General features: G+C 49.3%; 4 protein-coding genes across 4 annotated transcripts; 2 read left to right on the top strand and 2 right to left on the bottom strand.

Moving 5' to 3' along the window:
* Positions 1–265: 265 nt before the first annotated feature.
* On the bottom strand, positions 266–3,062 carry T310_5695 (Uncharacterized protein; the record flags this gene model as incomplete). The annotated part of the gene is made up of 6 exons (XM_013471432.1): positions 266–424; positions 529–1,057; positions 1,150–1,553; positions 1,600–2,261; positions 2,410–2,888; positions 2,929–3,062. 6 exons carry the CDS (start codon positions 3,060–3,062, stop codon positions 266–268), a joined length of 2,367 nt encoding a protein of 788 aa, XP_013326886.1.
* Positions 3,063–4,624: 1,562 nt separating this feature from the next.
* Positions 4,625–6,526, top strand: T310_5694 (Glutamate decarboxylase; the record flags this gene model as incomplete). The annotated part of the gene is made up of 2 exons (XM_013471431.1): positions 4,625–4,696; positions 4,850–6,526. 2 exons carry the CDS (start codon positions 4,625–4,627, stop codon positions 6,524–6,526), a joined length of 1,749 nt encoding a protein of 582 aa, XP_013326885.1.
* A 278-nt stretch (positions 6,527–6,804) lies between these two features.
* On the bottom strand, positions 6,805–9,580 carry T310_5693 (RINT-1 family protein; the record flags this gene model as incomplete). Its single annotated transcript, XM_013471430.1, has 5 exons — positions 6,805–8,475; positions 8,530–8,674; positions 8,752–9,028; positions 9,115–9,355; positions 9,431–9,580. The coding sequence occupies 5 exons, from the start codon at positions 9,578–9,580 to the stop codon at positions 6,805–6,807; spliced, it is 2,484 nt and encodes an 827-aa protein (XP_013326884.1).
* Positions 9,581–10,294: 714 nt separating this feature from the next.
* T310_5692 (DNA ligase (ATP)) lies at positions 10,295–12,857 on the top strand (the record flags this gene model as incomplete). Its single annotated transcript, XM_013471429.1, has 2 exons — positions 10,295–10,797; positions 11,012–12,857. 2 exons carry the CDS (start codon positions 10,295–10,297, stop codon positions 12,855–12,857), a joined length of 2,349 nt encoding a protein of 782 aa, XP_013326883.1.
* Positions 12,858–13,137: the final 280 nt, after the last annotated feature.

Genomic DNA, 13,137 nt, shown 5'->3' with positions numbered 1-13,137 from the left:
GGAATTCTGTGGAGAGATACCTTACCGGTTCATGCGCAAGTCAAGCTACGGTTGATCCACCGTCGTCCAACTGTAGAAAATGATTTAGACGTTTATAAAAATCTATGCTTATTAGACCGTAGATTAAAGGTATATGTTACCAGAAGTTGGTTTCATGATATATCATGATTAATTAAACAAGAACTTTCCTTTCTCCACCTATTCATGACTCTACGACTCTGGAAGAAAAGCTTTCTTGTTCGAATAACGATCCCTTTCTCTCCATTTAAGCATACACTTTATCCCTTGACGGCCTGGTAACCTCTTTTGAGGTAAAACCACAATGCGCCGGATATTCATTACCACCTTCAGTAGTGAGCACTGCCCACACCGGCGGTGACACCGTCTCCCCCCATGTAACGTGTCCCCCAAGGCAACCACCTCCCTATCATCATCTATACTCAGATGACATTGCGCACTAATAGCTGCACTACAACTCCCCGCCAACGGCATATCGGACTTGAACCTCCTCCCCACCCCGAGACTCACCAACGCCAACATCATCACCCCTCCTACAATCAACGCAAAAATAATCGCAATAGGGCTGAAACCCAGGGCACTTAACTTGCTGTCAAATCGCGGCTGCTGGTGGAGATCATACGGCACAAGCTGCACGTAAAAAATACTCTCCGAGATCAACCAGTGGAGAACCATGTAGACGCTTATTAACGGGATGCTATATCGATAGGGCACAGTGAGCCAGTACGTGGATCGTTGGAGGCTTCCTTTTTGCGGGAATGAGACTCGGAGAGGTTTTCGTTTGATGCCATATGAATTGTATTCGGACGCAGCGAGCATGCCTGTTAGCACGCTATTGTAGAAGTAGTAGCTGATCGTCACGATGAGTTGGGGACTGTTGGCGATAAAAACCAATTTGAAGACAGATAAATTGGGATATTTGTAGAGGATGGACCAGATGATGGCTTTGGGCTGGATGGTGCCGAAGCCCATGGACCAGAGAAATTTGAGATCGGTGTTGTTGACGCCTTCGCTGGTGATGGAGGCCGCGAGGAGGTAACTGCCTACGCCGAGGCAGGTTGTGCACCTTAATATTGTCGGTCAGAGACGATCTTTTGTTCCATTCGAGATATGGTAGGGTTAAGTACATACAAAAGGAGTGTCACTACCCACCGCCAGAAACTTGCCGCCTGCATCCAGAATTTTCGTCTTGACAACTTCTTCGGAATGACCACGAGGTCAGGATATTCTTCGTTGACTGGACGTTGTTCGGTGTGATTTGCTGTTCTAACCGCGGGTCTTCTCTTCCACGCCTCCCAAACATGAACATCCCACCTACCCATCCAGCACATCCCAGCCGTTGTAGGATCCGGTCTTGTGAGAAATGAGGCCACGGCATCTCCAACGGTCAGCAGAGGCTCCTCTCGATCCAGTCTTGCAGCCAAAAACATGCACACCACGTTGACAGTGGCACAAGCAATGATCGTGACACAAATGGGCGGATTGTACAACAACTGACTAACATCCATCAAGAGAATAAAACCCTTTGGGAGTATCTGTAGCATCTGTGTAGTCATCTTCTACGTAGTTATTAGTACCCACTGCAGAACAATCGGTGCTGTGGATATGAATTCCTGTAATATTTTTTGTTGTGCTATTGGCTTGGATGTAATCGTTCAGTTGCTGGATGTTTGTTGGGTAAGCCTGACGGATCCAGTCGACAAGTTTGTTTGCATCGCTGCAGGTAGAATTGCTGATTGATTCCTTGGAACATGTATCGACCGAGAAGTTTCCGTTCTCTCCCGAGACGAATGTCACCATACTGCTACCATTTGAGGTCGCTAGATCAAAGGCCCAGGTTCGAGTTCGAAAAGGATAACCCTTGACTTGGATGGCATCGATGTTACTGTCAAAGCCTGCTTTGTCGCACGATAGACTATTATTCCCACATAGCCACCCATAGGGGAGGTATTCTTCAAATAATGCTCCATCAGGCAATTGGGGGATCTGTCCGAGTCCTCCGAGAAGAATGGAGGTGTCTCCGTCAGCAGCATTAGGGAGATCATCAGAAAGTACGACGACAGTTCCTCGTCCAGACAACCAGATAGTACCCCCATAGGTGTCAACACATTGCTGTTTGGTTAATCTCTCGACTTCCATTCGAGATGCTCTCCGCAAAGTCATTCCAACTGGTCCCCACGACAGAAAAGCAACTTTCCAAATCGTCTGTAGTGAAATTTGATACATTCTGCGCATCGAGATCGCTAGGCGCAACGATAATGCCATACTCGTTTGTACTAAGTGAGGCGAATACGGCAGAGTTGTATAGCAAATGAAAGGGGGTCGCCGTAATCAACAACAACCTCCAAAGCACTAGCTGCCCAGTGCCCACAACATCAAGATTCCTCGTACTGGGAACGCCGATGTCTAACCACTCCCTTTCTGCATGCACCTTATCGATATCTTTTCTTGTTGGCGCCACGAGTGATTGCATGCAGTAATTGCTCGCAGAAAGGATAACTGTGCTGAGCACGTTGATGATGAAGTGGAGGGCTGTGTCCCATCTCTTGGTGAGGGTGCAACTTCCTTCATAGATAATCTCGGTGGTTGAGAAGGTATTATTATGGATGTTGTTTAGGGTGCGATATTTACTTGAGTTGGCGAGACCGCTGGCGATGGCGAAGAGGATGATGTTAAGCAGCAAAACGATTGAACCGGCGGAAGCGCAGAGGTAGACGCCTTTCAGATATTGGCGTTTGCTGGAAGTAGTTTGTTCGGATTTGGAGTCTGTATCTGTCTCCGCATTTGAGGAGGCATGATCATCGTCGTTTGTGGGGTCATTACGGTCATTGCGAAGGAGCTCATCATCATCGCTAGTATCACGATCGTCTCTGTTAATAGCAATAAAAATCAGTCCACTGCTCTAGATACCTGTAGATGGTGACGTTTGTGACCTTGTTCTTAAGCGAATAGTGTGCATCTCTTCGGCCTCTTGGGCCTTGCGATACTGTGAGAGACCAGTCCTGGCAAGAGTAGGCTCGACCAAACTCTGCGCCCGAGTCCATATTGTCCTAACTTTGCTGACTGGCATGTCCGTTAGGTATTGTTGACTAGATGACTGTCTGGGATTGCTCTTTTAGACCAGATGGATTATCCGTCTTGTCCAGTTTTTGTAGAAGGGGGGGAAAAACATCCACGTCAACATTTTCAGCCTCATGATTACATATCATGTACTGCAGTAGAAGTCTTCAAAAACTCGCTTGGCTCGTCTAGGCTTGAAGGGGAAACAATACTGCCTATAGGGTGCCAACACGAAGCCTACAAAGTCTGCATAGCACTCAAGGCACCCCGACATGCCAACGAAATTAGGAAAAGCAACATCCTGAATCTCTATAATCACGTTCATCTTTGTATATTTATAAACGAAGTAGATCTATGATTGAATGAAGAAAAATGAGTTATTTGGTATTCGTGTCATTTTTTTTAAATAAACATCTTATCTGTTTTGATTGTATTTGTCGGCATGGCTAGGTACTTAGGTATCCGGAGTAGTATGGGGCCTGGGCATCATTATTGTTGGGGCTGTGCTTGGAGTATCTCACCTGTCGGATCAACTATGATCCGAACAGTAGAAAGAGGCGGTACATTCTCGGGGCCTAGACATGGGTTCGCTTCCAGAGCGCACCTCGTGGAGGATTTTGAGGCAAGGTGAACAAAACGAAGGAGACCATATGGTTTGATTCCTAGCAAGACTGATTGCTGACCTTCCGGAGGTCAAAGTCAGGGGGTTTTGATCTGTATACTTTGTGCGGGCTTGGTAATCACGTGACTAGCATCTTCGCCTACCTAAACCATCGGCGAAGGTCGCTGGCGTCGGATTAAATATGTTGATTTTTTTTAATTCATGCTACATATGTAGATGATGATATCTTCTAATGTACTTGGTGACTACCCAGCTACTCTCCCTGGCTTCTGCAAGCTGTCCCTGGCTGTTCTTGCTCCTATTCGACTCAGTCACGTGGTATGTTAAAGCAGCCATGCTGCCCGAGCAGGACTATGTCCAATTTGGGGCACTATTTGAGGTACTTCCATCGTCAAAGAACTTATTATGCTTGAGACAAGATAGACTCGATCGCACTCTTAAGGATTGTCTTTTTAAAAAAAATTATTTGTTTGTGAGCATTGATAAGTTTAGCTTACGCTGCAGGCCAAAAGCGGCTACAGTCGGGGCTGGTCGGGCACTGATAAAACCAGGCCAGAAGCACCGACGGCCCAGGGAACACATGCGCGGCGCTGTGACACTTGAATCTTCTGATCGCCTTGTATCTCACTCCTTTCCCAACTCCAAGTGAATATCTCCCCTTCTGTCACTCTCTTTCCAGAACGATCGAGTCGAGTACAGCCGCCCAGTGAACGGCATGGACGATGTGACGTAATCCAGATGGCCGCCCCTCACGAAGGGCGGACTGCTCTGATGGCGCAATCGCGGGGAAGAAGGAATGGTCCCTCTCGTATCCGGATTACAGCCATTTTACAGAGCCACCTTTTTGGATGAGCCCTCGTCATTGACACCACCGCAGATTTGCAATTGCTACTGGATAGAAGCAGTTTATGATCAGGTCCCTCCATGTCGGCAAATAATTTATCTTTTTCCAGAGGCGCGGATCAGGGCCTGGGTCGCGCCGAAGAAGTCCGGAGTGTAAGTGACAAGGGAAAAAAAAACCAGTTGAGTCAGATGCGTTCATGTCATCTTTTTGCCTACAGAATCTGCGCTACAGCCAATGCCAGATTTTATGCACTACGATTATTTAGGATCGAAAAGACGTCATGCTAACCTATTCTTTGTTCGCAGCTCCTGAACGCCGTACAAGACCTCCTTGTTCCTTTTATTCGCTCCGCAGATCAAGATGGTTCGCACAAAGTCGCCAATGGGGATATAGGCAAACCCAGCACATCGTTGGTGGATTACAAAAGCCCAGAGGAGCTCCGAAAGATTTTCAAGCTTGATTTTCCGGTCTCAGGACGGGGACAAGACGGTCTTCTTCAGATCCTCAAGCAGATTCTTCGGTACTCGGTCAACACTTGGCACCAGGGATTCCTGGACAAGCTGTATGCGTCGACAAATGCCCCCGGTGTTGCTGCGGAGCTTATCTTAGCGACTCTCAACACGAATGTTCACGTCTACCAGGTCTCGCCGGCTCTGACCCTCATTGAGAAGTACACGGCAAAGGAGTTAGCTTCTCTCTTTGGCCTGTCTGGGCCACATGCCGGGGGTATCTCTGTCCAAGGTGGCTCTGCGTCAAACACGACATCGATTGTCATTGCGAGAAACAATCTGTTCCCGAGTACGAAGACCGATGGCTACGGCGACCACAAATTTGTTCTCTTTACGAGTGCTCATGGTCACTACAGCATCGAGAAGGCAGCGCAGATGCTTGGTTTCGGAAGCAATGCTGCTTGGTCTGTACCCGTTGACAAGCAGGGTCGCATGATCCCCTCGGAGTTGGAGCGGCTCATCGAGAAGGCCAAGAGCGAAGGGAAAACGCCTTTCTACGTCAACGCCACGGCTGGAACGACCGTCTTGGGGTCGTTCGACCCCTTCAATGAGATCGCCGAGATCTGCAAGAAGCACAATCTGTGGTTCCACGTCGACGGATCGTGGGGAGGGTCGTTTGTCTTCTCCCAGCGGCAGAAGCACAAGCTGTCAGGAGTCGAGAAGGCAAACAGTATCGCTATCAACCCTCACAAGATGCTTGGTGTCCCAGTGACTTGTTCATTCCTTCTCGGAGCCGACATTCGACAATTCCATCGTGCCAACACCCTCCCTGCGGGTTATCTCTTCCACAACGATGACCCGGAACCCGTCGTCAACGGCAAACCCGATGACCAGGCTGACCTCCGAGTCGACTCGCCCGAGGTCTGGGATCTCGCGGACTTGACACTCCAGTGCGGCCGACGCGGTGATTCTCTCAAACTGTTCCTGAGCTGGACATACTACGGCTCAGAGGGCTATGAACGCCGGATCGACGAAGCTTGCGACGTCGCCGCATACCTTGCGACCCGAGTTGCAAACCACCCAGACTTCATCCTAGTCAGCGAGAACCCGCCGCCGTGTCTGCAGGTCTGCTTCTACTACGCTCCAGGCAAGCAATTCGTGTATCAACGCGGCCATGAGGGGTTCACCAGCGAAGCCGAGCGCGGAGCGCGAAACAGCAAAGTCACCGAGGAGATAGCGCGCGCGATCGTGCACAAGGGCTTCATGGTCGACTTCGCGCCTCCGAGCAGCGACAACGAGGAGGACGTCGGCAAAGGCAAATTCTTCCGCTGCGTCGTCAACCTACTCACCAAGAGGGAGACGATGGACGGCCTCGTCCGCGCGATCGAGGAGGTCGGACCGGCCATCGTCCAGCGGTTGCAATCGCAGTCACAGACCAAGACAGGGATTTCCTTTGAATCGCCATCTCAGGCGCATATTCGGAGGAGCAACCCTGCCGAAAAGGGTCATGGACCTGTCGTCCATAATGTATAGGTTATATGTACATACATATGTACAGTACATGTACATTTTGATGTAACTAGTTACATATTTCTGTCTTAGTTCTTGCCTCTCCTATGAGTACATAGATTTACGATCTGCGAAGATCACAATAATTCTGTGGACATAGATTGGCAAATCCATGAAACTTTTTTTTGGTGGCATGATTAGATATTTCCTATATCCTTTTTGTCCATATTATATATCCTAGTAACTATTAACCCCAGACGAAAAAAAAAGGTCCAGCTGGGGACATATTATTTACTTTCAGTTTAGCTTCGAATCTCGACTCTCTTCTCCAATACCGCTCTGGCTTCGCTTTCCGTCAGCGTCTCAATCTCCAATTCCGAGAGCACCTCCCGTGCGCTCTCGTTATTTGCAAAGAGCCGCTTCTCGACCTCCCAGAGGCCCAATTCCTTCTCAGCCAAAGCTTGACGTTCCTGCGTAGCACTATCTGTTTCCGGTGTCTCCACCTCACCGGCGTCTGTCCTCCCTTGGGGCTTGATTCTAAGACATAGGAGAGTCAGACCCTCGACTAGTCTTTTGATCACACGCTTCGATTCCCCTTGATACCCAACGGCAGCTGTCTGCTGTCCTAGAGCGCTGTCCACAACGCTACACAGATGATCGACATCGCTCGCTAATTGGGACGCACCAGCAGCAGAGAAGGTGTGACGCATCAGCACGTTGTCCCAGATGTAGGTTTGGGTCGACAGAAGAACCTGCCGGGTTATCCGTCTCAGAGGAGCGCTGCCCAAGGCACGAGCAAGGAAGGAGATGCTGGAGGATAAAGTGCGGATGGCGGGAGTGAGGTCCGATGATGGAGGGTGAGGATAGCTCGAAGCAGCCGTCGCGGGCGCTGAGAGCGTCGACCACATAGAAACACGGGAATATGACCGAAGGGAGGACTGAACCTCGGAGGTGAGAGTCGAGATGATAATGTTTTCAGAGCGGAGTCTGAGGCGCCGGTACGCTGATGCGGTTTCATCGAATAGGGCACCATCGGCCATCGCTGTCCCGCCGTTGTTGAAATTGTCTGCCACAGCTTGCGATGTTCGCTGAGCAACCTCAGAGACCGACATGGGTCCTACAACGTTTTTGCCCCCACTTGTATTCTTTCGAACACGATTCTGGAGCTCTGACCAGAGTTCAAGAAAGAAGACATCGTCGCTCCAGTCCTGCATTTTCTTTTCCAGGTATTCTGCACTTCCAAAGATCCTGCACAGCCGTTCAAGGCCTGCTACACCTTCAAGGCTAGTCTGCGCGTCGGACCCTTGAACAGTGCGACCGATGGTCGAGGTCATGGCAAGATATGCCTCAAGACCGGAATGGAGGCGCTCATGAAACTGATCAAATATCGTGATTTGAATATCAATAAGGAATCTCAGTTTCTGACTAAATGAGGACAGTGGGCGATATCGATCAGTGATAGTCTCAAGAAGATCATTAACACGAATCGCCGCTTTCGTAGGCTTCGTCACATTAGGCTCCACACCATCGTAATCGATCTGCCCGCTGTCTGCAGTATCAATGATATCCTTGTACCGTGAAAGTGCGAAGTCCTTCTCAACCTGGAGCCATCGATCAAACCAACCTTGCTTAGTCAAGACTTCCCAAGTTAACCCTTTCCAGTTTTCCGAAGAATAAGGATCTGGAAGATAATTCCAAGTGTCGCGGATATCAGTATCGAAATTCATAAGTTCGTGGATGAAATGGCTGAGAAGAGGTGGATTATTCACGACTTGGGGAACGAAAGTGCTGATTTTCTGCCTGAGCATTGGAAGCAAGGCAATGATAAAGGCGTTCAAAGCACTCAGAAAGTTCCACTCCAAATCAGAGCCGGCTGTATCGGCCCGTTTGTCAAAGATTGGTTGCATGTATGTCGTGATGAAGCCAGCATAAGTGCTAATCAGATCAGAAATGTGAGAAAGGAAATATTCAGGCTGTGACCATGATCAGTGCTCTTTGCTTCCAATTCCTTTGCGACTCACACGTACCTTATCGAGCCTATTTGTCGGTTTTGCTCCACTAAAATGATATTTGAAACGAAGCTCAAGCGGATGTACCATAACCTCCAATGGAAACAAAACCGGAGGATCCTTTGCCTGGATGCTCGACGCTGGGGTCCGAGGCTCAAGCTCTCTGTAATTTATTGTGCGCAAATCAGTCTTTTGATCTCTTGCAGGAAGATTGTGGGAAACTGAGTTAAGACCACATACGGTTCTTGCAAGTCGAGGAGCAGCTCGACGCTCTCCGCCCACTCCTCTATCAAGCTGTCTGTGAGAACGAGGTCCTTGCCCGGCCACTTCATTTTCTCTAGGGCTCGTTGCAGTCGACTGCTGAAATCTTTTCGCAGTTGTTCTCTCAAAGCGGAGGCCAGTTTCTCGGTGTGATCAACAAGGTGCGGGGCTGCACCTTCTGCGGCAAACTGCGCATCCTTCAATGACGATGCAATATTTTTCAAGCGAGTGTAGGGTGATAAGGCTGTACGAGGAGCTGTTTTGACGTTCTTTAAAGCTTCCTTGCTGCGGCCATGTCAGCTTGGAAGTTGACACGGTAGAGGCGAATCGTATACCTCAAACCTTCCACCTCCTGTAACAGGTCCAGGTAACCTTTCGCAATGTCAAGCCTCCGCAGCTTCTCCATGCTCGACTCAAATATGCGTACTGCCTCATCGCTCGTTTCCGATTGCGTAAGTATCTTCAAGCGCCTGTCGATGTCGGCCTGCTGTTGATTGAAAGCTTCGACTTGTTTTCGAACGGCTTCAGCGTGGTCATTTGAGGCTTTGGTCGCCTTGGCGAGCGCTTCCTGCGCTTCAACTAGCTTTAAGAAATGAAATTAGTTCACAGCTTTTAAAGAAGGGCAAAATTGCTGCATTTTGCAGTCGAAAGATCATACCTGTCTCTGCTGGAGCTCATGCTGGGCACGCAGATTTGAGAGCAGGGAATCCAGACTCTCAAGATCTGCGGATGACTGTATCTTATCATTCAGGTAATCCTCGACCCTTGCAATCTCCTGCGAGGGGAGTCGAGAAAGCGTGGAAGCCATTATTGATCAAGTGCGGGGAGAAAGGATACATGTGTCAACGGGCAAACCGGACTAAGCTAATCTTCTAATGGAGCGGAGCTTAGCTTTAGCCTCACACCTAGGAACGAAATCTATGTCAGGATAGAAAGAGCATGAAAAGGCCGTGGCTTTTACGCCTTAATGCCGCTACTTTCACTTCATTCCCCTAATCTACTAAAATAATGCTAGTCTACAACAACCTACGACCTGGTCCCGTATTTCCATTAAATTGGATTCATTTAACTAGTTGGTGATGATTGGCTTAGTCAGCACGCGGTGCCATTGAAGCATGTCCTCCGTATGCTTACTCTGTATGTTGAGGGAGCGTGCAGAAGGACTGGTATGATGAACGAGGGATAAATCACTGAAGCCATTGGCAAAACCATTCTTGCTGTCTGCTCACTCACGCTAGAGTCGCAATAATGAAAACATGGTCAGTCAAACAGCGGGAGAAAGTCTATATAGGGTACAGTAGACGGGCAGGGCGGCATCGTGGCACCTTTCCTGAATAGGAACGCTATACTGGAATAGGAGATTAGACATCATCCCCGGGTTCCGCCCCCGAGAGAGTACGGAGTACCTACTTCTCAACTGTCACCTGCATTTACGAATAAACAAATGCCACAAATGATATTTTTGGTTTGCCGATTTACGGCAATTCTCTTACCTTATCATATTTTTATTTGAGAAAAAGATATGCCTAGTCCGGCTAAGAAACGCAAGAATAATGCCCCCGAATCTTCTCCACAGCGCATGCGGAGCATCGAGTCCTTTTTCAGAGGACAAGCTACCAAGCGAGCGAAGACGGCTGCCAACCCCGCAGAACCTGTATCTGAATCGAAACAAGAGGTCTTGACGGATGAGGAGCTTGCTCGAAAGTTGCAAGCAGAATGGGATCGAGAGGACAGAGCAGCGGCATCAAGTGCCCAGCCTGCGGAGAGCGCTCATCAAGCCGAACAGTTGAAGAGCAGCACACCACTTCCTGCTCCCGTGAATGATGTACGCGCCAAGTCGGAAGCGGTCCGAACGAAAGAAACGTTGTCTCTGCAATCGTCTATAGGGTCCGAAGATACGATTGTCTCGTCTATTCCTTTCGACCAGAGCCCTCTGACATTCGAACCATCGAAATATGTGGACGAGCTTCAGAGACATTGGGCCTCAGACGGTGGCGATGCAACATACGCTCTCTTGACGAGAGGGTTTGTCCTCATTAACAGCACTACAAGTCGGATCAAAATCGTCGATACTCTCGTGAATCTGCTCAGGGTCCTCATCGAGGGAGACCCTGACAGTCTTCTACCCGCGGTCTGGTTGGCAACGAATTCATTCGCTCCACCTTACGTTCCGTTAGAGCTCGGATTGGGAGGATCGGCAATATCCAAGGCACTCAAAAAGTATATATGGACTGAATAGCCAAGGACTCAAAACGCTATACGACAAGCATGGCGATGCCGGTGACGTCGCTTTCGAGGCAAAGAAGCGACAGAGCTTCACACTAAAGAGACCAAAACCGCTTACAATCAAGGGGGTGTATCAGTCATTGATGAAAATTGCCAAGAGTAAGGGGCCTGGAAGTCAGGAAAGCAAACAACGCATTGTTGAGAAACTGCTTCAAGATAGCCGAGGAGCTGAAGAGAGTCGCTATATTGTGAGAATTCTTGTACAGAACTTGCGCATCGGGGCAGTAAAGACAACCATGTTGATCGCGCTCGCACGAGCCTTTCTGTTCTCGAAGCCAAAGGGCGCAGAATTTACCGTTCGTTCTCCCCAGGAACTTTCGAGATTGAAGAAGGAAGAACTTGCCGACGTCTACAGTAAGGCTGAGGAGATTGTCAAAGCATCCTATGCCCGCCATCCCAATTATGATGATCTTGTTCCGTGTCTCCTGGAGATAGGAGTGACGGAAGAGCTGTTGGTGCGATGCGGGCTCACGCTGCATGTGCCTCTCAGACCTATGCTCGGCAGCATCACCCGTGATCTCTCGGACATGTTGACTAAACTGCAAGGGAGAGACTTTGCTTGCGAATACAAATATGACGGACAACGCGCACAAGTTCATTGCGATGAGAAAGGCAAAGTGTCCATATTTTCTCGTCATTTGGAACTGATGACCGACAAGTATCCAGACCTGGTCTCTCTGGTACCTGCGATTCGGGGAGAGTCAGTTTCCAGTTTCATTCTGGAGGGTGAAGTGGTTGCCGTCGATCCCGATTCTGGAGAGCTCAAATCCTTCCAGATTCTCACGAATCGTGCGAAAAAGAACGTCGAGCTTGGAAGTATCAAGGTGAATGTTTGCCTTTTTGCTTTCGACTTGATGTATCTAAATGGAGAGCCTCTATTGGATAGACCTTTCCGGGAACGGAGAGAGCTGCTTCGAAGCCTATTTACAGAGATTCCAAACCGGTTTACCTGGGTGAAGAGCCTGGACGCGACATCAGCTGATTCAGATGCTGTTCTGGAATTCTTTAAGGGCGCAACTGAAGCTAAATGCGAGGGGATCATGGTCAAAGTTCTCGACAACGTAGCGAAGTCGGAACCAGACAAGAGTGTGGGGATAAGCTATGAGCGAGAAGAAATGGAGCAGGAAGTGTTGGAATCTGAGCAGAATGGCCAGGATGGGCTCCAAAGTATAAAAAGCGAGCCAAAAGAGAAAGTATCCCGGCGCAAACCCCTTTTAGCTACATACGAACCTGACAAGCGTCTGGAGTCTTGGCTTAAGGTCAAAAAGGATTACAGTACATCCTCTGATACGCTCGACTTGATCCCTATCGGAGCGTGGCATGGCCAAGGTCGAAAAGCCAAGTGGTGGTCACCCATTCTCATGGCCGTCCGCAACCCGGAAACGGGGGTCCTCGAGGCGGTTACGAAGTGTATGTCTGGCTTCACGGACAAATTCTATCAGGCCAACAAGGAAAAGTACTCTGAGGGCGGGGAGAACGTGATCTCGCGGCCGAGTTATGTGGAATATGCAGGAGAACCGGACGTATGGTTCGAACCCCAGGAAGTCTGGGAGATGGCCTTTGCAGATATCACGCTCAGTCCTACCTACACAGCAGCCATTGGTCTCGTGAGTGATGAGAGGGGGCTCAGCCTGCGCTTTCCACGCTTCCTCAGGGTCCGGGAGGACAAATCCATCGATGAAGCTAGCACATCCGATGATCTGGCAGCACTATGGAGGAAACAGGTCGAGCGTTCAAAGATGGAGGAAGTCCACCAGGTGGCGGATGAAGACGAGAAGCTAGGCTGGCAGGAAGATTGAGGCCGTGGGAGGAGTAGATGGGGCAAAATTTCTTCGTCCAGGATCTATACAACGGCATCTGGCGATAGGATGAAGTCTGGCCTTATTCAACGCTTTTGACGGCTATTGCGTGGCTAAGGCCCATGGAGACAGCAATCTGTCAGCAAGAACGTTTAGCCGTGCTTCACCTTACTCTGTACAGTAGTTGACTGCTGAGGACTATCTTGGAGGAGTGGCTTAGTTAGAGCTTAGACTAGCAGGCAAGCTAAGCAGTGACAAGTAGTGGGCGGCGCGCCGGCGC

This window comes from Rasamsonia emersonii (genome assembly GCF_000968595.1).
Source record: "Rasamsonia emersonii CBS 393.64 chromosome Unknown ctg1118621760319, whole genome shotgun sequence".
NCBI lineage: Eukaryota > Fungi > Ascomycota > Eurotiomycetes > Eurotiales > Trichocomaceae > Rasamsonia > Rasamsonia emersonii.
The sequence above is the reverse complement of the archived record's forward strand: the minus strand, read 5'-3'. Positions and strand labels throughout refer to the sequence as shown.